The sequence below is a fragment of the Bombus vosnesenskii genome, unplaced genomic scaffold (genome assembly GCF_011952255.1).
Source record: "Bombus vosnesenskii isolate JDL3184/JDL3185 unplaced genomic scaffold, Bvos_JDL3184-5_v1.1 scf7180000013431, whole genome shotgun sequence".
NCBI lineage: Eukaryota > Metazoa > Arthropoda > Insecta > Hymenoptera > Apidae > Bombus > Bombus vosnesenskii.
In genome coordinates this window covers 1003121-1027393 of record NW_022883046.1, presented here as the reverse complement: position 1 = coordinate 1027393, position 24273 = coordinate 1003121, and the positions used below count along the sequence as shown (strand labels likewise).

The following is a 24273-nucleotide window of genomic DNA, read 5'->3' as shown; positions in this document are numbered from 1 at the left end:
CTGTAAACTCGCCGATACAATTACGCGTTACTCCCGTTGTTATTCCTTCACTTAAGTTACGGCTAGAATAGATACGTATTCGCACGAAGTGGCGTTTTAACGGAACATCCGAAGATCGAAATGCATATAAGAATCTAGAGATACGTATTTGATTGCTTTGACGTATCGAGTTTGTCGAAACACGCTTCCACTGTAACTAGATGATCCTGCTACTACGTAGCAGCAGTTACAAGTTGGATATTTGGCGAATCTTTGTAGAACACTTTCGAAGTTCGAATAGATTACAAACGTAAAAAAGAAAAGATTGTCGGAATTTGAGAATGTCGAGAGCGCCGATCAACGATGGAGAAGAAGTTGGATAATCCGTTGAACACGGCTTTTCGGCGAAGAAACCCGACTCCCGGCGCAAACGGCAGTAGTTTTAGTGCGCGAGCACGACTAGCTGCGATTTAATCCTATTTTCGTTAGATCCGTTAATGGTTAATGGGAGGCAAAGTGGTCAGCGGCCGGAACAAGGCCTAAGTCCGTCTTAAATCCTGTAGGAGGGAAACCCTTGTAGCCCTTAGCCGAGGATCGTAATCCGTGCAGGATAACTATTGGCCTCTCGTCGTCTTACGATCTAGCAAAGTCGCGAAACGCCTTGCGTTACCCTTCTATTCTATCTTGATCGATCCGAGGATCGTGGTTCCGCGATTCGATAATAACGGGGTAACTTTTTAACTTCATCGTCACGGTGGGAGTCTCGGAGAAGAACGTGTTTCCGCTCGTGAACGTCACAGACAATTGAAGTGCCGCGCGGAGACGTTATGCCCGCGGGAAAGGACAAACTTGCGAATATATACGGCAGAACGATCGTTACGCGTTTATAATATGCAAGGGTGGAAACAATAATATCGGTGTTTCGGCAGGGCCTTCTTTCCAGGAGGGGAGACCATTGCGCGTGCAAATAAAGCAAATCGCGGGATTAATCGACATTCGAGTTAAGAAATTTGTGAAATTCGGAAACGACGAAAATTTCTCCGTGTAATAATCGAGAAAGCTATCTTCTCCGAAGAAAGAACAAGCCGCGCTCGCGGAATTTTCGGAAAATTGGGCAGAAAGGGAATAAGAGAATACCAGAGTCGAGCTTTCGATCCTCGGATTTGCAAATTAGCAAAACAATCTACAGGTCTAATCTACGATTCCCAACGGCGGCTTATTATCACCAGGCCCGTGATCCATCGAAATGAAATTCGTAAACGCCTGTCAATCTCGCACTGGTGATAGCAGAAGAAGACGAAGATGAGCGGCGGTTAGGCGAATCCGCGAGACGATCAAGAACGTTGCGTGGGCGTAGGCGTAGGTCGAAGGCGGCGATATATCGATGGACGCGTGTCGGAGGGCGGCAGGGCGTAACACGAAAGCTACATTATACTATTCAAACGATTGCAGGGCACGGCGCACGGCTAAGTTGACATTGTTGTTTCTGAGGGTGGCCTGAGGCCCTGCGAATATCTTAGCGTCGTGCAGAAGCTATATCGTGCGTACACGTCGTCGTACAAGCCCTCGGGGGATGTGAACGCTACACCACCACCGCCACCGCCACCGCCACCGCCGCCTCCCGTCTTCCCGCCAACCATATACTAATCAATAACCATGAATCGCTCCGGGAACAGTGGCATGCACGTTCCGTTGCACCGTTATTGTTGCCGAGCCAGAGTGCTCGAGCTACCGTGAATATTATTATCGCCGATGATCCTTCGTCTAAACTCGATTTCGCGAAGCGATAGTCCGCGGTGATACTCGCCCCTCCGACGATTCGTCCGGGTCTTAACGAGGCGAGTCGCGCGACAGCTGCGCCGACTCGCGGCTCGAAACATCGCCGACTCGAATCTGAAACGATCCGCGATAACGAAACTCATTCGAGCCTCTTCGAGACACCCTGAACGATCGCAGATAACGAGAAGGAAAACCGATATGGAAGGAGAGAAGGTGAACGGTTTGGCGAAGGCAGAGTTTCGATCGGCGAGGTACGACGAAGGCAAGCAAGACCGCATTCGATAGATTCGTCCGTCCGAGTAACAAGCAGCGCGTAATTCACAGTTTATGGAGCGACTCGCGATTAGGGAACGTCTAATTGACGCGGGAACGACGACTGAGAAGCGCACCCCTCTTGCAAAGGGCGACTTTTCTTACGTGGCAGTTGTTCATCGCGGCCAACGTTAATCCCTGAAATTTTAATGGCCACGAGTTCGCGGTCGAATTTCAATAAGCTCGAACCCCATGCCGCGTACCCTCCGCACCGCCTTCGAGGAATTGATTTTCCTGACTTCCGACTTGTTCGCGATTCTCTCTAAAATGTATACATATATATATGTCGGAGATGAAAAGAAAACCGGAGCCTTCCCTTTGCAATTTTGAGGAAGCCTTCTACTGCTTTAGCCTAGATTTTATCATAACTGTAATTAAGCAATTGTCATTTGTAATTGTTTGATATTTGTGAAAGCGAAAGTGGGTTCGAGGTGACAACTGGTCGCCGAACGTAGCCGCGGTCACGGGATAATCGTTTTGCCTGACGAAGGTGTGGATCGGTTGTATTGTTCTCTCTAGAAATCACATAGAATTGTACTTTAGAGATGTCGATATAATGGGAATCAATCTCCAGACAGAAACTGCCTAGCAACGGCGTTTGGATCTTTCTCGATGTTTCCAAAGAGTATACAACAAACTTTTGACAGAAATTGCCTAGCAACAACGATTGGAACCTTCTCGATGCCTCCAGCGAGCATATAACAAACAAATGCAGTCGTATAGCGAAAAAGATTTTCATCGGATATTCATTCGTGTGATCGCCTGGAAAAGTGATACATCGAGCAATTTACCGAGTGTCTCAGCAATCGTATTTTTGTGTTTAAAATTATTCTACGCATAGTAAAGAGTTATCCCGTTGACCGTGGATTCGTTTGAACCCCGGAACATTGTTAATAGCGTTAATTAAATTCATTATTCGTAAAACCTATCAATCGTTAATCTCATTATTCGTTAAATTTATTATTCGTAAGTCATATTATTCGTTCCTCTTATTGTTCGTTAAACTTATTATTCTTTAATCTAATTATTAGTTAAACTTATCGTTTGTTAATCTTATCATTTATTAAACTCAATATTCATAATATTTTGTAAAATCTTGTTTATTCGCGTAAATATATTCTCTGTTTCGTAAAACAATGGCTAATTCAAACGAAGAATCATTACGCGCCTTAAATCCTAATGATAACCCGACATATACATAGGATCGAAAAGTTATATTTAAAAAGGGATGGTGAAAGGGGCAGAGAGGCAACGAGAGTAGAAACAGGGTGATCGTTAAACCGAGTCGATTCGAATCGGGCCTAGGCGGCAGGGTTGACGTTCGCATCAGCTACGATCTCTAATAAAGTTCAATTATCTCCGGAAACGTTAGGTACTGAGGAAAAGGTAGACGAGGCAGAGAGGAGCATAGAGGTTCGGGGATGTAAGGGGGGGGGGGGGGGGAAAGAGAAGAGAGTCGAACGAGACCCTAACGTCGGGACGAGAGAAAGAGAAACCGGGAGAGATGATAATCTAAACGATCGCAAAGTGGGCTGCAGAAACGCGCCGAAATTGGCAATAACAGGGTGGAAAGGGGTGAGGTGAGGGGTGGTGGACAGGCGGGAGCACGGCAGGAAGGGGCAGCCGCGTAACGTATACACATAGCGGCGGGGCTCCGGCGCGAACTTCCTATTCTGGTTAGCATTCAAATTGAATCTTCGTGGCGGCCGGTCGTGAAGAGTTACCGCCGTTAATGGACCTCGCAAACGCTCTCAAATTGCCGGCAGACTGCTGAGACGCGCGCCCCTACCTAATCTACCGGCTTGATTCTCCGCGTGGCTCGTCACCCTGCCCCCGTGCATCTCCGCGGATATCGCGCGATTCTGCCCTTTTCGATGCCGTTGCCGAACCGATTCGCTTTTCGCAAGTTATGTTTCCAACAAAATCCTCCTTACAGTATTTATATGTTACATATTCCAACGCGATATCTTTTCCGGTATTCGCTTCGCTTCGTATAGGACGGTACAAAGGAGAAGAGGAATTACAACGATATTGAAGTTGGAATAATCGGGTATATTTCACGAGGGATGGAACGTAGATTAGCTTCCCCCGAGCGGATTAGGTCGTTTCACCCAGTCGTTACCATATCGAGCAGGTTTTATTGCGTTCGAAGAATCGCGAGAAAAACGACCCTGCGAAATGTCCGCAAATTGGTAGCGATCTAACGAGCGGCTTATCGGTCGATGAGCCGCGAGACGCGTTACGAACTGCGCGGCTCATTGGCTACCAACGTAATTCGAGAAGCAGACAACCAGAAAGAGGGTGGCTCGTTTTTTCCCCTCTCCTGCTTTCTTTTCTTCCGTTAAACCGAATTAGCCCGCTTGATTTAGACCCTGGGAACGTTTCACCGGCTAAAAACCGACTTCTTTCCTTTTCATCGATACCTGACTCGCTCTCCCAGGGGCTTCGAGCCCGATCTACTCGCTTCCAGAATGTCGATAATCCAACGTCAGGCACGTTTCTTCAACCACTTCGCAGTGTTTCGTAAACCGAATCAAGAATCAAGGGGACTCGCAGTCAGAAATGCGAATTTCCGTACGACGACGATCCTACCACCCTCTTGCCGAGATTCGAAATGGCTAATTTAGCGTGGCGAGTCCCAAGGGTGACGGGGGTTGTTCGCAAAGACGGAGAAAGGGCGAACGTCTTAGAGACAAGCTAGGATGAACGCGGTCGGTATCGTCTCGATGTAATTCTATTAAAGGTAACTACGCGAGCTCTGGTCCGGTCGTCGTCTGTTGGATTTAATCACGAACCCGCCAGACCGTACGATATTCTGCCGCGCTATCTTTTGGCTAAAGCAACGACGAAGAAGGTCGTCGGCGAATAACTCGACTCGATCTTTAACTTCCAGAATAATTCCAAATACAAGATCATTTCGATCCCGAAAGTCGAACGACGACCGAAATGAAATATTTTCTCTTTTTCTGATTACAGCCGAACTGAAGATGGACGTTCTTCGAGAAAGGGAGGTTAAAGACAGCCTCGAGCGACAGCTCCAGGACGAGCAAAAGGTTCGAGGTGAGTATCCAATCTCCTAACGTTTGCTTCGAACGATGACTAGACATCGTGTCAGTTTACTGGCCATATCGTCACGCAAAATTCCATCGACCGCGTCTACGGATGCCTGTCCCCGACTAAACGGATACTCTTTACGACGAATCTAGCGGCCACGTAAACGAGCTTTTCGTGCATAGTACGCCCGCGACGTACGATCATCCGCGAGAAGAGGAGGTTTCAGAGGGCGTTCCCGCGTCGAGCCGTTTAACTCCGCGATAAATCAAAGCAGCCACGCAGAGACACGCCGCTATAAAGTGTTCGCTACGCTCGTAGGTCCCAGCGTATCCTATTATTCCAGTCTCGAAGGACTCTCGCTCCAGCCTGCTGCAGACTCACGACTACTCTTGGCCGTGCTTCTCCTCCTTCGGACCAGCCTTCGTCCCGGCTGTTTCGCGACTTTAATGGAACGAAGGGTGGAAACAGGGTCGGAGGTAGGAAGGAAGGAAACGTGGAAGGACCGCGGCAAAGGCCGTGATCGCTCGACCAAGTTTGTATCGAATGTCAGTCGGTAATAGAATAGTCGTCTCGCGTTTACGGGCTCCGCTTCTCTTTGACCACCTACTCGATCCTGCACCGACACCCACTCTCCCCTTTGTCCGTCCGTGCCTTCTTCCTCTCTCCTTTCTTCGACTCGCGTGGAAAAAGCGAGCACCAGGAGCGATCTGTGCATTGTGTCGCGCCTGCCGGATCGAGATCTCGCCCGAGAGATTCGAGACTTCTGTTACGCGGAGCGACTGAGTCGCGAGTCGCCGCGTGGTCGATGAATCACTCGAGAAATTCTTTTTGCTTGCAAACGTCGGCCGCGTGACTCGATCGTCTATTTGAGAATTAAGACACACGTAACGAGACTGCAGGAAAGCATCGTTCACGAGTGAAAGCGTTTCGATGCCAGCGAATCGATTCGCTGCTGGACGAAGGAAAGAGGGAGATGGTGGAACGTTAGCGGCAGAAGGGTGGCAGGTAAATTCAATATCGCGGATTTTCCTGGCAAAAGATGTCGGCGTCCCGGCTGACGCGAGCACAATGCGAGACGCGATAAATATGTAAAAGTCGAGAAGACCGACAGGAATATCCGCGTGCTTCGGGGCGGACGCGCGCACGATCGCTATATTGCGCTTCGTACCAAAAAGAGTGGCTCTCCGGGGGCAGGGAGAAGCGGCGCGCGCGTTTTCGTTCGCGTCGATCATCCACTCGCTCGATCGAGCCGATATTTTATTTTTTCCCTTTCGTTTCTTTTGGTACGTCGATTCGGCTGGCATCAGAGGCGGCCGTCGACGCCGACGTCGACGTCGTCGTCGTGGTATAGCCGTGGACGCGTTTCGGTCGATTCGCAGGAAAAACGAGTTGCAGGGGCCGGGCCCTCGCGGTAACACGAGCCTCTGACAACAGCAGTCCATTAGTCAACCAGCTCAGTGTCAATACATGAATATGACAGCCGGTCTCACGGAATAGCCCATCTATCCCTTGGCTCAACCCCGACGCCACCCATAATGTCAAGCAAGTTCTATGATATCGCAAATATAGGAAATAGTCCACCGTCCCCCACCCCCCACCCCCCTGCCCAAACCAGTATAGAAACCTTTATCTTTCTGTGCAAAACTTTTGCTTTCGCCTCTCTGCCGCTCTCTCGTCTCCCTCCTTTGGTTCCTCTCACCCATCGACGCGATGATCGATGCTGCTACGAATTCCGTGTTTCTCGTCCGTTCGCCGCTTTCGTTCGCCTCTCTCGTATTTTCGAGAATTCTTAAAGGCGGCGGCCAGCGTAAGACGATACTTAATTTGCGCGAGGCCTCCTGTGGTTCCGGTCGGATGATCGATCATCGGAGAATATTGACGCAACCGTTCGCTAAGACCATCGTCTTTCATTCGGCTAATGACCGGCGCGCAAATGAAAAGCATCGCGAACTGCTTTCTTCCTATAATACCCCAGCCTATTACCCTTCATAGGGAGTATAATCATACAAACGATCCCGTATCGACGACCAACGAAACAGAAGAAACATTGACATTGGCTTGCTTCTCCGAAGGAAAGATACTCACGTTTCTCCACGTCACGGATAGGTTGGTTCGTCACGTTACCCGGAAGTCGGTGGCAAGCCTGATGTCTTTATCAATTTGATGGCGTATCGTGTTATTCGTGCTTGCAAAGGCAATTTGCGCAATAAGGAGGGAATCGGAGGGTAGACAGGGGATGGAAGGGGGCGCGGCGTTATTAGCCCGTTTAAAGCCCCGCTTGGCATTTCGGTAAAGGTTGAAATCTCCGACCCCCCGCGGACCGACAGGCCGTATTATCTTAGCAGGGGTTGCAAGGAGACGGTACCTTCTCGTTGTTCTTCCGCGCCGGTCGAGGGATTTGTAATGGGACACGCGTTGCTCTCGTCGAACAATGAGATGACCTTTGCACGGGCCGATACACCGAACAATCCGCCGCTGCCACGTCTTCCCTACAAACGAGAAAGAATCTTTACGTGGTTACTTCCTCGTTCGAGTTCTCTTCGAAACGCACGCTTTGTTTGGAAAAGGTTGAAAAAGCGACGTTTGTTTGTCCACGCCGCGTGTGCACGAGGAAAAGGAGGTTTTTTCCCGCGGAAGGAACGCGAACAACGTTTCCCACGTTGTCTTCAGAATTTACGTGAACCGGATTTCAAAAGTCGTTAATCGCGCTCGCGGTTTTTCGACGACCACGACGACGATGCTACGCCGTCATCGAGGGAATAGAAGAGCAAGATCGAGCCAAAGGCTGCGATTGGTGGACGGCGGCTAGGATAACAAATAGAACGCGGAACAAGAGCGACGCTGTTCTGGATTGGATCCGCGGCCGGAAATTCTGGCCGACGTCACGCGTCAACCAACAGAACGACGACCTACGCGCGTTTTCTCCGGAGCAAAAAGCCCTCGACGCGCGTAAACCTCCGTAAACCCGTGGGTCGCCTTGGGAGCCGACAGCTGCCTTTGCCACGGCTTTACGAGAACTTGCGGCCTTCCTGTAATTAACCGAACCTTTTGTCGCCGAAGAGAAACAGCCCTTTCGCGCGGCCTGCGCTCTTCTTCCTCTTCCGCGTCCTTTCGGTTTCGTTCGTTTAGCGCGAGTCTCTCGCATCGTTCGTACACCATCGTCGTTCTTCCCCGAGACAGCGAAAGGAAAAGAACCAAAAAAAAAAAGATGATCGACGGGAAGAGGGATGACAACCGGGTGAAAGAGAATAATCGTTTTGCAGCTACCCCGATGCAACGACGCCTCGTTTCGACACGGCACGGTGGCGACAAACAGAATTGAAACTGTACAATCAACCGGACGAGATTTATACGCGCGACACTCCTCGTCCCTTGAATTAGCCGGCCTGTAATGCCTGGATCGGGTGTCGGTGTAATTGGGACCCAAGGGACTTTGCCGCGTTTCAACCCCAGTTCGACCAGCGTCACGCTATCCTCGAGTTTACGCAGCTATATATTTACCATCGCGGGTAATACGGATTTTAAAACTCGAACGACGCCGCGGCGATTCAAACTCGAACAAGTCCCGTTGGTATATGTCAAAGTTGAAGCTGAAATAAGCCTAAATCGAATAGCTCGGATCGACGGAGGAATGATAACCGTTCATTAGTTGCACGTTCACGGTTGACGATCCCCTCAAAGATTTCTGACGCGATGCTCGTCAACGATACACCGGCATCCTATAATTACTCGTATTAGATTCATCCCCTGGATCAATAGTCCGTGACTAACATATCCACCCAAGTATCTGTCGCGACGCAAAGCAACCCGCTGCTGTGTCATCTTCGAACGAGCTTCGAAGAGCTAATTCTCAAAAGAGCTTGCAACCACGACAACGACGTCGATGACGACGAGGAGGACAATAACAACAACAACAACAACACCGGCAACGGGTATGGACATCGATGACGTCGGTGCTCCCGTGCGTAACGATAGCTGATTTGCTTTGAAGTGAACGTTTACACACACCGAACGCCGGAACCCTCCCCGGCATTGTTACTGCTCTCGAGGCAACCGGAGGACGGGGGAATGCGTGCAACAACGTTGTCCTCCCTTGTGTCTCCGTCTGACCATCCACGCAGTCGACGTCCTTCTGCTCCTCGACGACGATGCTACTGCGTGGAAACGTGTCGATTACCACCCTTCCTCTGGCTTCGCCTGGCCTACGAATCCTTTGCTCGACCATTCTGATTCATTGAATCCCGCAACCGGAAACCCGGCGTGATCGTTGCGCCAGAACAAAGTCACCGCGGTGGACAAACATTAGGAGACTCGCTATGACAGAGACGATGGGGCGAATATCTTCTGCCCGGAAATATTCGTAGTCGCGTAGTTAGCGTTTCTACGGTTTATGATGGAAATCGGATGCGTGTTGGAAGTAAACGAAAGACATGTGTTAATATAGGGTTACGTCACCATGTCGGTTTAGAGAACGTATATACAACAACTCGGTCTAATTTAAACATAAGTAAAAAGAAGATCGGCTATGCAAACGGTTTACACGAGCACACGAATTTGGAAGTTTTTACTCGAGACGAACTAGTTCGTTCGAACGAACCGTCGAGATCGAGTCCGGATTCCTCCTTCTTCTCTGGTACCAACTTTGTCGATGACTCATCACGGCGGAGGAAAATCGTCGACTAGAACGATCGACGCGAAGGAAGGAGACCGTCATCGACTTAACGATCTCCGCGAGTCTTCGCCCAGTAATGGCTGGCGAATTCGTTCCGAATAATGACAGGAACAGAAGCGAATCTAATGCGGTGTGACAAAGAATCGAACGGGAGAAAGGGCGGGAAGAGAGGTAGAGCGAGGGGGACGAGGTTCCACCTCGATCAGCGCTGCGAGGAGAGAGCAGATCGGGCAAAGGGTTCGACCGGTGAGAGCGGCTTACCCCCTTTGTGGCAGTTTAGCGTTTCATGTCGTATTCCGACTCATTGGAAATTGAGGAATACAGAAGAGGCGCAAAAGGGATACGGCTTTGAGATAAAAAGAACGTCGGTTGGCGACGCTGACACCGGCGACTACTCTGTCACGCTTTCGCCACCGCCCCGCGAAAATAAACTCTTCTTTCCCCTTCGTGGCGGGGATGCGAGAGCGCCACGACAAAGGTGTCGCCACCGAACAGCAGCCCTTTTTGGCCTCTGGACCGTCCCCGTACCAGGGCATCGTGCACGGCTTCGATTTTTCCGCGAATTTTTTGCCGGTCTCTGCTTTGTGCTTCGGGGAAAAGAGCCGAGAGTAGAGCAGAGCAAAGTCGCCGTCGCGGGGCTGAGATTCGAACGTTCTTTGGAGCGGAGCTGGGTAGTGCCAAGAATATCGTGTGCTCGGAAGGGAAAGAGTCGATAGAAAGGGGATTAAAAATCTTGGAAAAGTCGGGGTACGCGCGATAAAACCTGGTTCGATGGGTCGATCGGAGGTAAAGCGACGTGGACGCTGGCGGCGGCGGTCGTTCGCCGTTGGAAGCCGATACGTGGGCTAGTATATCCCCAGAAGGTAGCTATATCGGCGAAGAGCCGATGCTGGTGGCTACAAGGGGGTAGGTGCCGCGGTCACTTTGTGAACTAACCTGGCTTTGCCCGCTGTTTAATTAAGTCTCGCCGAGACTACTCGTCCTCGCCCCCGTTCTCACTCTCTCTCTCTCTCTCTTTCTCTCTCTCTCTCTCTCTCTTCCTCTCCGTCTTCGTCGCACCCTTTGTCCTTCTCGCTTCGTCCCTGTCCGTTTCTCTGGCTCTCCGGCTGGCACCGGCACGAACCCCCGCTTGATTTCGCTCTGCCGGTGTGGCCCTTCAATGGCCGAGGGCCAGCTGTCTCTCTTGCTTTTGCGCCATCCATCGGCCCGTGTCGTGAATATGACACTCTGCCTACCCCTCCCCTCCCGGTCGCTTTCTCTGTCGGACAGCGAGAAAAAATTAAATCACAGCCACTGTTACGACGCGACCAAAGGGTAACCGAAGCTGTCGAGGGTCTACGCTCGCTCCTTCAACCCTTTCTACCAAGCGCGAGAACAAAGCTGACCGAAGGGCCAGAGAAAACCACCAGCCCCTTCTCCTCTTCAAATAGGTCCCAGACTCGTTTCCTTTCGGCGGCGACATTTTCCGCGAACGATCGATGCCACGGAGTCCCTCGACACAAACGCGGCAACTTTGTCACGAGAATCGTTCGTAGATTCCAAGTAAATAGAATCGCCCAGAGCTTCTACAGATCGTAGATCCCAATGGACCAGCTCAACTTGCTGGCCACTGCTCTCCGGATCTCCTTTACCGGAGTATTTTTTCCCTCGACGGTTGCTTTCACCCCACGGAGCCCCGAAGGCACGCGTATGAATTCGCTCGCGCGTAACAGTGAGCTTCCGTAATATAATTGTTAATGCGCTGATAAACGCCTCGGGCTGCGGCGTTTACGCGTCGTACGCGCCGATACGCGCCGCGTCCATGCCGGCCAACCCCTTACGTAAAAATAGATCGGCTGTTACCTTAACGCAAGTGGCCGCTTTCAGCCGAGGAACCAGCAGAGATTCGCGAGATACGGCCGCGAAAAGATCGATTCCTCCCAAGTATTAAATTCGAAATCTCGGAGAAGTACGGGGAAAGAATAATCGATACGAGGAGATTGATCCACGAATCAGCGGACAAGAGGAAATTGCGTAATCGCCATTATGCGATAGCACTTTGGCGGCGGGTGAGTCGCGAAAAGAGAAGGAACGAGAGTCGAGGACAATAGAGGAGGATTAAATACGGACACGCGGCTCGAAGAAAAGTTAGCGTCGATGAAAGCCCGGCATAGCCAGAGGGGTGAATTTCTCGGCTACCTGGCCAAGCGTGCAACCGGTTGCTCGCAATATTCTCGGCAAGCGGGTGGAATATTCCACGAGACGGCGAGAGAAAGGGAGAGGAAAGAAATAAAACGCGACAGCTTATTTACGCAGCCGAGCAGGCACGAGCGATTCCACCGGGAAATAGGCGGTGGTTCTGCTCCGCTGTCTAGTTACATCTTGCTGTCAGGGCGGAGCGTAAGCACGTCTTTCCACGATTTATTACCGGAGAAATTCGCACGATTATCGTAAACGTTGCTTGCTCAAAGAACACGCTGACGCGATCGTGTATTCTAAAAACCGCGTGAAAAAAAAAAAGAGGAGGAGAGCGAATTCTCGAGTAGAGAGTTCGCGTGTAACGTTTAAGCAATCGCGCGAAACTTTGTATCTGCTGAGTGTTCTAAAAAGACGGTTTCGTTGAGATGCCAGTTGGAGAGGCCGTAACGTAAAAAGACCGGCCATTATCGCGGTGAACGAAAGGCGCGAAACAGAGTCGTTCGATGCACGAAACGGTATTTCGAGCATCGACATCGTTCGAACGCGCGAATATTCGAAATAGCCGAAGGCTCGGCAACCGGAAGGAGGGTGGAGACGAGAAACGAAAGAGAGTACCGTGGTGTACCGACCTAATCGTATTTCGTAATAACGTCGAGAGCGGGTATGTTCGCGTACGCTCGCTCGCGCGTCGGCCTACCCCGTGATAAATAAGGAGCGTAAGAAATACCATTAGGGAGGCTGGTGTTCCGCTCTACCTAGGAGAGCACGCGTACATGCTTAACCCTTCTGCTGGTTTGTGTACGAGTCGTGCAGGCACAGAGACGACGACGCGAGAAATTTTGTTGCTGCGGAATTTAGATGAAATTGCGCGAATTACTTGAGCGCTCGGCGCGCGCGTGTGTGCATACGTGGTCGGCTTCCTCGTCTTTCTCTTCCTGTTCCTCTTCCTCTCCCTCTTCTTCCTTCGCCAGTCCGCGCGAACGCAAACTCGGATCGTTTCCGTTACGCGCGGAGAAGCGCTTGCGAAAATTCTGCGCGTACCGAAGCATAGCCATCCTCGCGAGCAGACCGTCGTGGAACGCGTGCAGCTTTGTACCTCGTGAGCTGCCGATCCTTTAAGGTAAACCATCGTGCTGGATCGTTCGATAAGAGCGAAAAGAATCCCTGATTCTTTCCATTCGAAAATTCCAAATTTTCTTATATCTCTTTACGCGTAATTTGTATTTGCAGTCGATTCAGGATCGATGCGACTGCCCTCGCTGAAACGTAACATAATCTGGAACAGAAACGAGTTTTCCTCGGTTAACCGCTCTGTATTTAAACCTCGAATCACGCGAAATTCCTCGCGGAAGGCGTAAATAAATAAATGTCCATACGTAACTGGTAACCCGTTATTAGGGCCGGTGTCACCCTACTCCGGGCAAACACGACACCCCGAGCACCTCTGTCTCTTTCCCCTCCCCGTTGGTCACGGCTCGTCTCCCCCTAACTCTGCCAAGCTTCTCTCATTCGTATCGCGGTGTATGGTAAACCAGCGTGACGTCAATGCGGAGGTTCGCTAAACCGAATTCCGCGGCGTGACCATTTTTGTGCACGACGGTGCGGTCGATGTTGCGGCATTCGCGAATCTCCTTCGTCTCTCCGATGAAAATATTCAACCGGCTACAGTCGCCGGTTAGCGCCATCCTCCTCGGTGTACGCAAGAAATTCGTATATCGCGAGGTATTTCGCGTGTGGTGCGGCAAATTTGGGATTCTAGCGACGCAATAATTCCCCGTTTCCTGTTATATGAAAGAAGGAGAGAACGGAAAGAGGACGGCTGGCTGTTAGCTCTGGTTGGTCCGGAGGATGCGGATTCGATATCGTAGCGGTGCGGGCCGCTCGTATGAAAGACGACGAATCCGCAACCCTCGTAATACGAGTCGTCGTAAAGTAGCATTCCCGTGTAAGTCCTTCTGTCGGCCGGTCGGCTACCATCTACGGCTTTCTATTATGCATGCGTCCCTTATTGGCAGTAAACGTGCTCACCCTCCTTTCGAACCACCCCAACCCACTGCACCCGTTCTGTTCCGCTTCGTCCGGAATTACGGCCGTAAGCATATTTCTAATTATAACGTCGCGAGGAAAGGCCTCACGGACAGACGGAGAATCTCATAAATTATGGAGGAACGAAGCGATTTGGCGGGACAGGGAGAAACGCAGAGGAGGGTAGAGACAGAGAAAGCCAGTAGCTCCCGGCAAGACACGCGTTTCCTCCACAGCGGAGTACGCAAAAGTTCCCGCGCGTAACGCCAGCGGAAAGATCGGTGGAGGAGAAAGAGAGAGAAAATGGAAGTGCGGGGTTGAGTCGTCAGGCGGTAACGCGGGGCATGTTGGCGTTTACATTTTGATTCGTCGTAACGGGGATTAACGGGCGGCGCAAATACGTTCATCATCGACCGCGTGAAGCGTCCGCGTTTACGCGGTTACACGCATACCGCGCGTATGCAGGCGTATATGGAGTGCGCGCGATCCGCTCTCTCGCGAGCCCATTCGCCGCCACCAATTTGGCATCGAGAATGGTCCATAGTCATTAATGGGTCGTACGCGTTAACGATTATGTTTCGGCTGTAATCATTGGACCGATTGTTCCGATCGTCGCGCTAATAAAGCGTGATGGCCTGGTCCGGTGTACCGTCCGGACATCGATGACGATGACGATCACGTTAGCGATGGCGCTCGCCCGTAATTGCTCGATCGCCGTGCCCTGTAACTTTTCCAGTCATCGAATGGCGCTACGCGCGATTACTCCAAATTGCGCGACGATCATTCGTTTAACGCAAAAACACGTTTTAGTATCCGATGACTCCTACTCGATGAAACGACCGGTGAATGCGAGTTAAAGCGTTACGTACGAACGTAGCGTTGGAACGAACAATTCGAAAAGGTCTCAGGCGTTTAATCCGGAAAATTCGATCAGCGTTTGATGCAAGACGATGGGAGCGAGGGAAACGTTGTTGATTTGGAACGCGTTGCGGTGCAGATCCGCCGATTAGCAGACACTGGCGCTCCGGTATCTCGTTTTCTGCGGAACGTTGGAAGGTCGACGAGGGGCTGAAGACGATGGGTGAAAGCGGCCGAGGACGGAGGCCGAGACGCGGAGCTAAGACGTTCGCGGTTTCGCGCGAGGGGCCGCATAGGTCCTTCGGCGTAATTACGTTAACCGCAACCGCCAAAAGCCGATACCGCTCTGCCAGGGACTCGGAAAATGCCGTAATCCGTTGCCAACCTACCTCTTCATCCACCCTTGTGAAGGAACGACCAGCTTCCGGCTGCTGGATACGCGCGTTACCTATTCGGCGATGAGCGGCGCAACCTCGAGATCTCGTGGTTCTCTCATTCTACGGCACAAATCGGTCTCGACGAAGGTCGAGGGAAAGCAGGAAGGGAAGGAAGAGAGTACTAATACGGGAGAGAAGGTTGGAAGGCGATCGAGCGGCGGGACGAAGGCCGAAGCCTCGCCGGAAACACATCTACGCGCTCGATGAATTAGTAATACTGGAGGTCTTAGAGCCGAAGGGACTTGTAAGCTGTAATTGCATTAATCGCGGTGATATTTTGGGCTCAGGTGTCTTCACGCCCGATACGGCTCGTTAATAGCCGCCATTATCGTTCTAGCCGCTTGTCGCGGACGAACTACCATCTCACCGTGCCCCGAAACTCCACTCGTCTCCAAGTTTCCAGAGTGGCAGGGTCTAGCTTTGACGTTTATCGGATCAGACGACGACAGACGCGTCGATGCCAACATTTTCCTTTTGGCACGAAACGAATTGCTTTACGGAAAAGGAAAGAGCGACTCTACGATTTCGATTACCCTCGACTCGTTTGCACGAACATCACGATCGTAGCGAACGATTTGACGATAGGGTTCGCGACGATTACGAGAAGTCTGAGTAGGACACGCGCCCAACATAGGCAAGTGTCGTTAAAGAACTGTCGACAGCCATCAGGAGAAAGGGATACACGCAGAAAAGAACGGAGCAGCAAAGAGCGATGCAGAGCGGGAGGGAGGAGGGGATGGGTTAGGACGAAACATTAATCTCTCGCGGTGGCAATATCGGGCCGATGATATTCGAGGCACGAGTATTATAGAGGAGCCGATGTCATTAGTCGGCCGCGTGTGCGTGTGTGGCCAGGGTAGCGGAGAGCGGCGCTAAGCGGACACCCTTGCACCCTGTCTAGCGTGTGGCGTCCCCCAATGCTTTCTCTTTCTCCTCCTCCTCCTCCTCTCTCTCTCTCCCTCGCTCTCTCTCTCTCTTCGCTGCTGTCTCCGGCTCGACGCGCGCGGTTCTGCGCCGCGCGGCTCTGTGTCCGACGGTAGTATCGATATGCAGGACCGTGATAATCGATTGCCGCATTCCTCGAGATGGAGCGACGCTGCGCGCTTTGAATACGCCAGAGGGCCCTGATCGTGCACGATGCATACGAACGTTCATCCCTTGCCGCCTCTCTATCTCTCTCGATCCCTCTATACATTCACCCTACCTCTTTGTTTTCCTTTCCCTCGCGATAGCACGCACTTATGGATATGCATGTATGGATGAAGAGGCGTACCGGCACGCATACGCGAGCAGATTCACGCGTACATTCGGTCTTCTGGATATTGCTTTTTCGTCGCTTCGCCGAATTCGTTATCAGCCCGCGCGGCTAACGAACGCACGGAATGTCTGTGTTCTTCGGTCGTCTCGCAGACGCCTCGGGTCGAACGCTGAAAGACTCGGAGGCTCCTAGGGACAAAAAGCTAACGATTAGACCGTGCGCGGAGAAGTTTCTACAGATCGTGTAGAACACGGGTCGAACGTGGTTGGCGATCGGTAGCGAGTAGAGCGGCCATCGGTTGCGAGCGTAGTCGCTGCGGAGGTGCAGAAAGGGCCCTGAACGTTGGAGCTCGCGCCATCTACCCTTCCCGTCACCCCTGGCGCGGCTCGGTTATTGTTCACGTTAATTGATGCGTTATGTTTGATGCCGTTGTGATAGCCATTGTACGCGGGGTGTCCACTGATAACTGAGTTACCGACTGCGGCGGCCAGAGTGCACTCAAACCTAATTATCTCGGCCCAACTGCGACTGCCGCATTGCGTTGCCGGCGAAATCGTGCGCCACATGGCTCGCCGATACACATATCGTTCGTTCAACCAGTCCGACGAAATCCCCGCGTTTTCTCGTTCTTCTTCCTGTTCCAAAATCAGATTACACCGAAGGGAAATATTTCGTTAATATTTTCTCCCGTTCACTCGAGCCACGAAGGCCAGCTAGAGTTTGGAGAAGAGAAGGCAGTGGTCCGGGAACGACGAAGAGCCAAGCGAGCGGATGACTCTTTTGTACCGGAAGTTAAACTACAAAGAGTATAAAAGAGGAAAGGTTGACGCGAAAGGATGGAATGAGTGTGGTAAGGGATGAGAAAGGAGAGAGAAAGAGCGAAGGCGTTCGCCCGGAACAAAGAACAAAGCCTCTTTCGTGGCGGTGGCCCGCGGCGCGATTAGACCGGCCTTCCAATTAACCGGTCGAAGGTGCTTTCGGGTGCAACCCTGTCGTAAACTCGACTTGTTTACGCGCCGATTGCGAAGCGAGCCGCGGCGAACGGAAGCTCGCCACGATAAATTCCAAAAATCAATTCCGTTGCCGAACGAACCGAGGCTTTTTCGGCTTGCGCCACCGAAGACGAGGTCGTTGTCGCGCAGAAACACGGCTCTCCACTGGCGTCATACGGTGTTCGAATGTGGAAAAAATGAATGGCGTGGATGGTCTCCCGTTCGGTGGTCGCGGCACCGAGTCGACCAAGAGGAGAAAGCGCTCGTTGCTGGCTCTGCTTTTTTTTCGGCGGTCCTCCCTTTTGGACGAAGAATTCCCATCCGGCGCGGTTCTTTATTGTCCGGCGAAATTTACGGTCGACACCGAGTCGCGGATCCTTCGCAATAATTCGATCGCCGCGACGCCACGACGTCCCGCGTAGCCGCTTAAAATTATTTGCCAACCAAGGTGAACGCGACCGAGAATGCCCCCGCCCCGCTATTATAAACGTCGTATTTGAAAACGTATTTGAAAATTCCTCAAATTTTATAGCTACGGTAAATCGAACGATACGATCCTCCTTCGTTATAATAACCTTCGATTCCTTCCCGAGGGATACTCGCGAGCGGAGGAGCGCGCTCTCTTGACCGAGGGTCGCCGCAGAACCTTTCGACCAAAGCGACCGGCTATTTCCGCGACCATCGTCTCTTCTCTCTCTCTCTCTCTCCCTCTCTCTCTCTCTCTCTTTCTCTCTCCTACATCTTCCGCGATTCTTCCCCCTGCCATTCTCGACTCTGCCGCTCGCGTCGCGTCGTTCCGTCTCCTCCGGCTTTCCGTCGTGGCTTCGACCCCCACGGTGTCCGCACACATATCGCAGAAAATTACATTTTGTCGGTTGTAAAGGGAGCGTCGTAAAAATCGTAACGCCGGCGACGCTGACTGCGCCGCTGCACGCCGAGCGAAATTGCACCGGCCCTCCGCTTATCTGTTGCCCATCAACATTGCTCCACGCTTGATAGACCCTTTGTAAAACGTCATTCTACGGGCTTTTATGCGCTCGCTCCTAGCCAAGCCTGACCACGCTCCATGGATCCTCGTTTTCGCCATTCCTTCGTGCTTTTCCTTTCAACAAATTCCTCTCCTTACCCATCGAATTCTATTATTCAATTTTCCTTCGACTACCAGTCCCTTACCCGGTAAGAAGCTACTGGCCGGACCAACGAACGGCGTTTATCGCGAAACAAGACGTCTCGATGGAAATTCCCTCGATAGCTTCCTCGTGTCTTCCCGATCAAAGAATCCAACTGGAGGTGGAGCTGACCATACGGGCGAGAACACCTCGTTGTCCCGGCGCGTCTGTGTCCCCGGTACCGCAAAGCCCCGTAATTAAACTCGGTGAGCGTCTTAGATGCAAACCGTACTTAGTAAGCGGAGCTTACTCGGTCTCCCCCTCTCACGGACGGTCTCTTCCGGGGCTCCTGCACGGCTCCGGGATCCTAACAGAGCTTTGCGAGAGAACCAAGGGGTTCTCTGGACCGTCCAGCGAGAAAGGTAGTCGGAGAGGGTTGGGACGAGCCTGACGCCAAACTATCTTTCTCTCCCTTTCCTCTCCATTGCGCGGGCGTTGATGGGTTTTCCAATCCCCAAAGTAGAAGCTGGCACGTTCCGACGGCCAGCTTCGACTCGAAACTATGGATCTAGTTTCCACGAGGGCAAAGCAGCTCTTCGAGAAACCGGACAAGAGGGAGACGAACGGATGCCTTGCAAACACAAACTCCGACTCGCTTTACTAAGATTCGCGAATACGAGGAATCGCGTTGGGCAAGAACTGCTCCGACCGATCAAAGCGCTTGGGAAATTCGCCGAACGATATAATCGTTAGAAGACTATGTGCAACGATATTGGTGGACGCGAATAGGAAACGGCAGGCAGTTAGTCTAACAAGGATTTAGAAGAGCAACTGCCGCTTCCTCGAAGCTCTGCCAACTAATGCACACATATATCACGGAATAAAGCGACCGGTTTTCGTCGAATCGCCTGGAGTCCCTGCCCTCTGTGCGTGTTTCTCGTAGGCATTTTCGGTATTGATACGTGGCCCGATGCCATGGATCGTTCGGTCGCGATCGAGCAACCCCTCGGCTGTCGAACGTAATAAAGTAATGGCCAGCGCCTTCTTTCCATTCTTGACGCGGCCGCAAATACAGCGATCTCGTGTCGAAACGGTGTCCGTAATGAGAAAGAGTTGAGAAAAAAGGCAGGTTCATCGAGGTGGAAGAACGAGGAAGGAACAAGGTCGTTCCGAATCGATCTCTCGAACGTGTCTTGGTCGTGGAGAAGCGGAATTAAAGGGGTCGCCGGTTCGGTAATTGTCGGCAAATATTAATAACCGCGACGAGGGCGACAGCTCGCGCGAATTCAACGAGAGAGCGAGCGAGGCAGAACAAGAGGCAGACGGAGAGAAAGCCGAGCCAAGCTTCGGGCGGCGACTTCGCGAGGGTGAACCCACCGAACCGGTTATACTCGAGAGCAAATACATAATGCCTGGATGATTTTCCGACGACGAGGGAGGAGCCGGGCGTGATTGAAATTCGTCGACTGGCTTTGACGCAATTACCGCATCTCCGTTCTTCTATCCGCGCCGTCACGGCAACGCGTCGCGAGCTTGTTCCTCGTAATTTCGCGGTAAAAGGCCAAACTTCCTTGCACCTACGTAATCAGAACGACTTAAGGAACGTAAGATAACTCTTGGGTGATTTTACACGAACTTATATATAGAGAAGTCTAGCGAGGTAGTCTCGATCGAAAATGGATCGCATAAAAATCAGTCCGGATACCTGACTGAAGGTGAAAGGGGGTTGCGGACGGTCAAGTTTCTCGAAAAAGTTTCAGGGAATTCGTTGCGAAAGGAAGCCCCGAAGGTGCGCGCCATAAGAAGCCCTTGTTCTCGATATCCTTCGAGAAACGCGGCCCGGACTTATTCATCGACGATCGTTCCCATACCGTTCACGATTACGTTAGTCCGCGCATAATCGTTCGGTCCTAGTCATATCCGGCTCGGAGTGTTCGCGGTGCTTCGCACGTATTACGTGACCGATCGTTTCGTCAACGTTTTCTCCGGCTTTCTACGAATACGCTGCTCCGAACCGTAGCTACGCTCCCTTCCAGAGGATCGGATTGGTCGACTTGGTTGAGTCGAGAAGACGTCGCGGATCTAGGAATCTGAGAAACCTCTCGCAGGCCTCCGCGAAAGACGGATTAGTCCTTCAGTGGTAGAACCTGTACGCGTAAACAATGTGCCCGGCTGTTGAATGTAGCAATCCTATATCCAGGACGATGGAACGCGACCGTTCCAGCGCGAGTACGGGCGTGTACACGCGAAGCCGGGCCTTCTCTCGGTCGATAGCGTTAGCCACGCGTGTAACGCGACACCGTATATCTGCTGGTAGATTGGAGACGACGATCGCCGTCCAGGGAGGTCGGCTGTCTTCCACCTGCCATAATTCCATAGAGTCTCCTACTTCTCGTCCCTTTTCCCTTTTGCCCTCTTGAATTACTAAACGCGTCATCGATCGACAAAGACGCCAGAGACGGAGCGACGTGAGCGCGATGAAGGTACCTGGTTCAAAAAGAGACGGCTGATTAAAGCGAAAGAGAAAAGGGGTACGTCAAAGGTGTCGAGAGAGAAAGAGAGAGACGGAAATTTCTTCGTTTGGAGAAAGAAACGAAGTAGCGAATCGGAGAAAAAGGTAATCGCGGCGAACTCGGACGGCAATCTCGATGAAAACGGTCGCGCAGGGGACGCGTGACGCTAGTGAAGAGCGGCGGGGGACACGGCTAGGGTCGAAATTCCCTTTGCTGGATGTTTAATGCGGCAATCTAGGGGCGTGATAAAGTGCCAAACGAATGCCGAAAGGGAATCGCGAAACGGCGGCGTGCACGGTGAGTGGCTGGACCGCCCAGCACAATGCTGGCACAAGCCATTACATTGTATAAACACGGCCGAGAGTCGGTCGGTAGAGTTTTGCGGCGGAGAGAAGAGCCACTTGAACGGAACTGAAACGAAAGGAAAAGAAAAGCGACCGCGGCTGTGGTCTCCGATTGAAACGCATCCACCCTTCCGGTACTTCTGTGTCGTTCCTTGCCCTCTCTTTTCTCTGCGCGCGCCACTCAATCTGTTCCCTGCTTTTCTCCTTTTTCCATTCCAGCCGGCGAGAACGCCGCAAACATTCCCTTTGCGGGTGCCGCCTCAAAGAACAACTCGAATGGATCTCGTTTTCCGCGTGCCGTGCGTCCCGACATTCTACGATACGGCTCGGAATCAGCCTCCCCCGCGGTTAGCCGCTGTCGCGCGGAAAAACAACGTCTTCGATCGGAGGAGGATCGCGGTGACCGCTCCGCCGTGCTGCGCCGCGACGTTCCACTTGCCTCCAGTTACCAACGGGTTATCCCTGCCACTCTGTCTAAGGCGTCTCTCGACCTGCAGCTCTTATTCTGGTCGCACCACTGAAACAATCTCTACTCTCGACTAGATCGTAATTACGATCAAATTGCGCGGGAACTTCCAGTCGAATCCTTAGGAGTCTGTTATGCAGCTTCGAGATACCATCGTAATATAACCTACTCCGTTTTGTGCATTCGCAATCCGACTATTACCGTCAATTCCTCGGCTCTTTCGCCGGAGCAGTTTAAGGCGCCACTTCGCGAGTAGAGCAGCCGTTCCGATAGGCCAAACGAGTTCGTTTTTAAAGACGCCAGGCGTAACGGTGCGTTCCTTTCGGATTTCGCCAGCTTTCATCGCGTCGTTAAATATTGCAAGAGCTCGTCGTAAGCTGCTGGTGCCTCGACTCCGCCGCACCCATCCACCGTCCCTTTCTTCTGTATGCCGTTTTGTCGACGGAAAAGAAGAATAACGTTCTTTGCATACTCGGATTAAAAGGCAAACAGTCCTTTGCGTTTCAAGGGGCGAGACTGGGGGTGGCGGCGGGAGGATTCATGCACGTTTGAAAGGAAATTTATGGGAATTAATATCGGTTCCCCCGAGCGGTACGGAGACGGAAGCAGCCTAGAGGTAACTCGATTCTAGATGTCTCGGGGACTCGCGGAATGCGACATGTACGGGAGGGAACTTTAAGAATTTAATTCGTACACTGCCGCGTGGAGATGGTCGCTTTTTTTTTTCTTTTTACTTGTTCCGCTTTCGTGGGAGTTAGAAAAGTTTCTCCGTTTCTTTATCCTCGGTACGTTCCACCGAGAAGGGAAGATATACGCATTGTCGCCTTCGTGACGACGATGTCGCCATCGAGGAGAAATCTATCAGAAAATCCGTGTCGTTACGGAGCAACCTGGGTAAGACGTGCTGACACGTCCGGCATGGTCCGCGTGGCAAACGAAAACGAGGTGAAAACGGTCGTATAACGACAAAAAATCACCATTAAGCTGCCGTATGTTTCCCAGGGGATGCTTCCTCGACTCTTCGTGACGCAAAGGGATGGCATTAAACGCGATAAGCTAAAACATTTCTCGCTGTAGTACGCTGCGGGAACTCGATGCCAGTCCCCTGATCGGTGTTTTGGATATTCGGGGAAAAATGAAACGTCATCGAGCAATCTGTGGACGCGTGGATCGCGTATCGATAGGGGAGGCGAAAAAACAGCGGGGGTTCGTTCGCGGGGGACGCTATGAGCTGCCGGCAGAAAAAAGCGGAACAATGCTCTGCTTTTAGTAGAGAAAACATCGCGCGCTTTCTTCGCCGTATGAATATTTAACGAAATTCTTCTACATAGAGGTCCAGATGGTACCGAGTTTGAAACACCGGTTTCTTCTCTGCGAGATACGAGGTTTATAGGGGGTAATAATATCGGGCAGGGCAAGGGTGGCGCTTACGCGACTGCAAATCCAAATTATCCGGTTCGATGCGAGGTCTACGCGCGAAAAAGGTCAAAATAGTTTCACCCCGAGAGAGCCGTCCGGCAAAGAGCGAGCAGGCGCACACGGATGAAGAATACCGGCCGATCGAGCGAACCATTTAAAAAAATAACCCGGCATTAGAAAGGCTCTGATCTTATTTTATCGGTTCGGCCCGCGATTACCACGATAACCATCTAGCTAATGTTTTTCGGACTCTGCATCGCCACCACCGCCTTTGCCATCGGCACTCGTTCGCATTATATTTAACGCGATTCGTTCCGTTTCGTAGATCCTCTATCCTACCTTTTCTCTTCCTCTTCTTATTCGACTTTTATTTTCCGACCAACGAAGCCCAGACAGTTTCCCCGAGTTCGAGTTTCCACGCGAAAACGGACGCCGCGAATTCGCGTCAACGTCCGTTCGAGCAGAAGAGAATGTCTGCGCTTCTTTCGTTCCCTCGATTCGTCGTTAGAGATCCGTAGACGGCGTATCGCGTCGAATGGGTGGCGCACACGAGCGTCGACGTCGATGGAACACATAATCCTGATATCTGTCGGTTTTCGGGCAATAAAACACGCGTCCCATAGCGCCGAAGCCCCCGAAAACTGCCGCTGCTCGCTACCGATAAAGCAACGACTCGCAGATACGGATCCCCCGGCGTCCCATTCGACTCGAGAAACTTCTGTCGATCGTATTATTTTTTTGCCTTTCTTTGGTGGATTCCTTTCTGTCTTTCTTGCACTATAGCAGCCTGATTGGCGCGTAATTGCCAGTCCTTGGACGTAACGAGCTTCGAGGTCAATCGGCTCCCGTTAACCGACGAACGTGCGCGCGAAATGCGT

The 24273-nt window shown here is 51.7% G+C and overlaps 1 protein-coding gene across 7 annotated transcripts in view; it reads left to right on the top strand.

Moving 5' to 3' along the window:
- Positions 1–24273, top strand: part of LOC117238016 (dachshund homolog 2) — a 143952-nt gene that overhangs the window by 103663 nt on the left and 16016 nt on the right. For all 7 annotated transcript variants that reach the window (XM_033502517.1, XM_033502522.1, XM_033502521.1 and 4 more), the window contains one exon: positions 5047–5130. In XM_033502517.1, coding sequence (XP_033358408.1) covers positions 5047–5130 — 84 coding nt within the window. The remainder of the gene's footprint in view (positions 1–5046; positions 5131–24273) is intronic.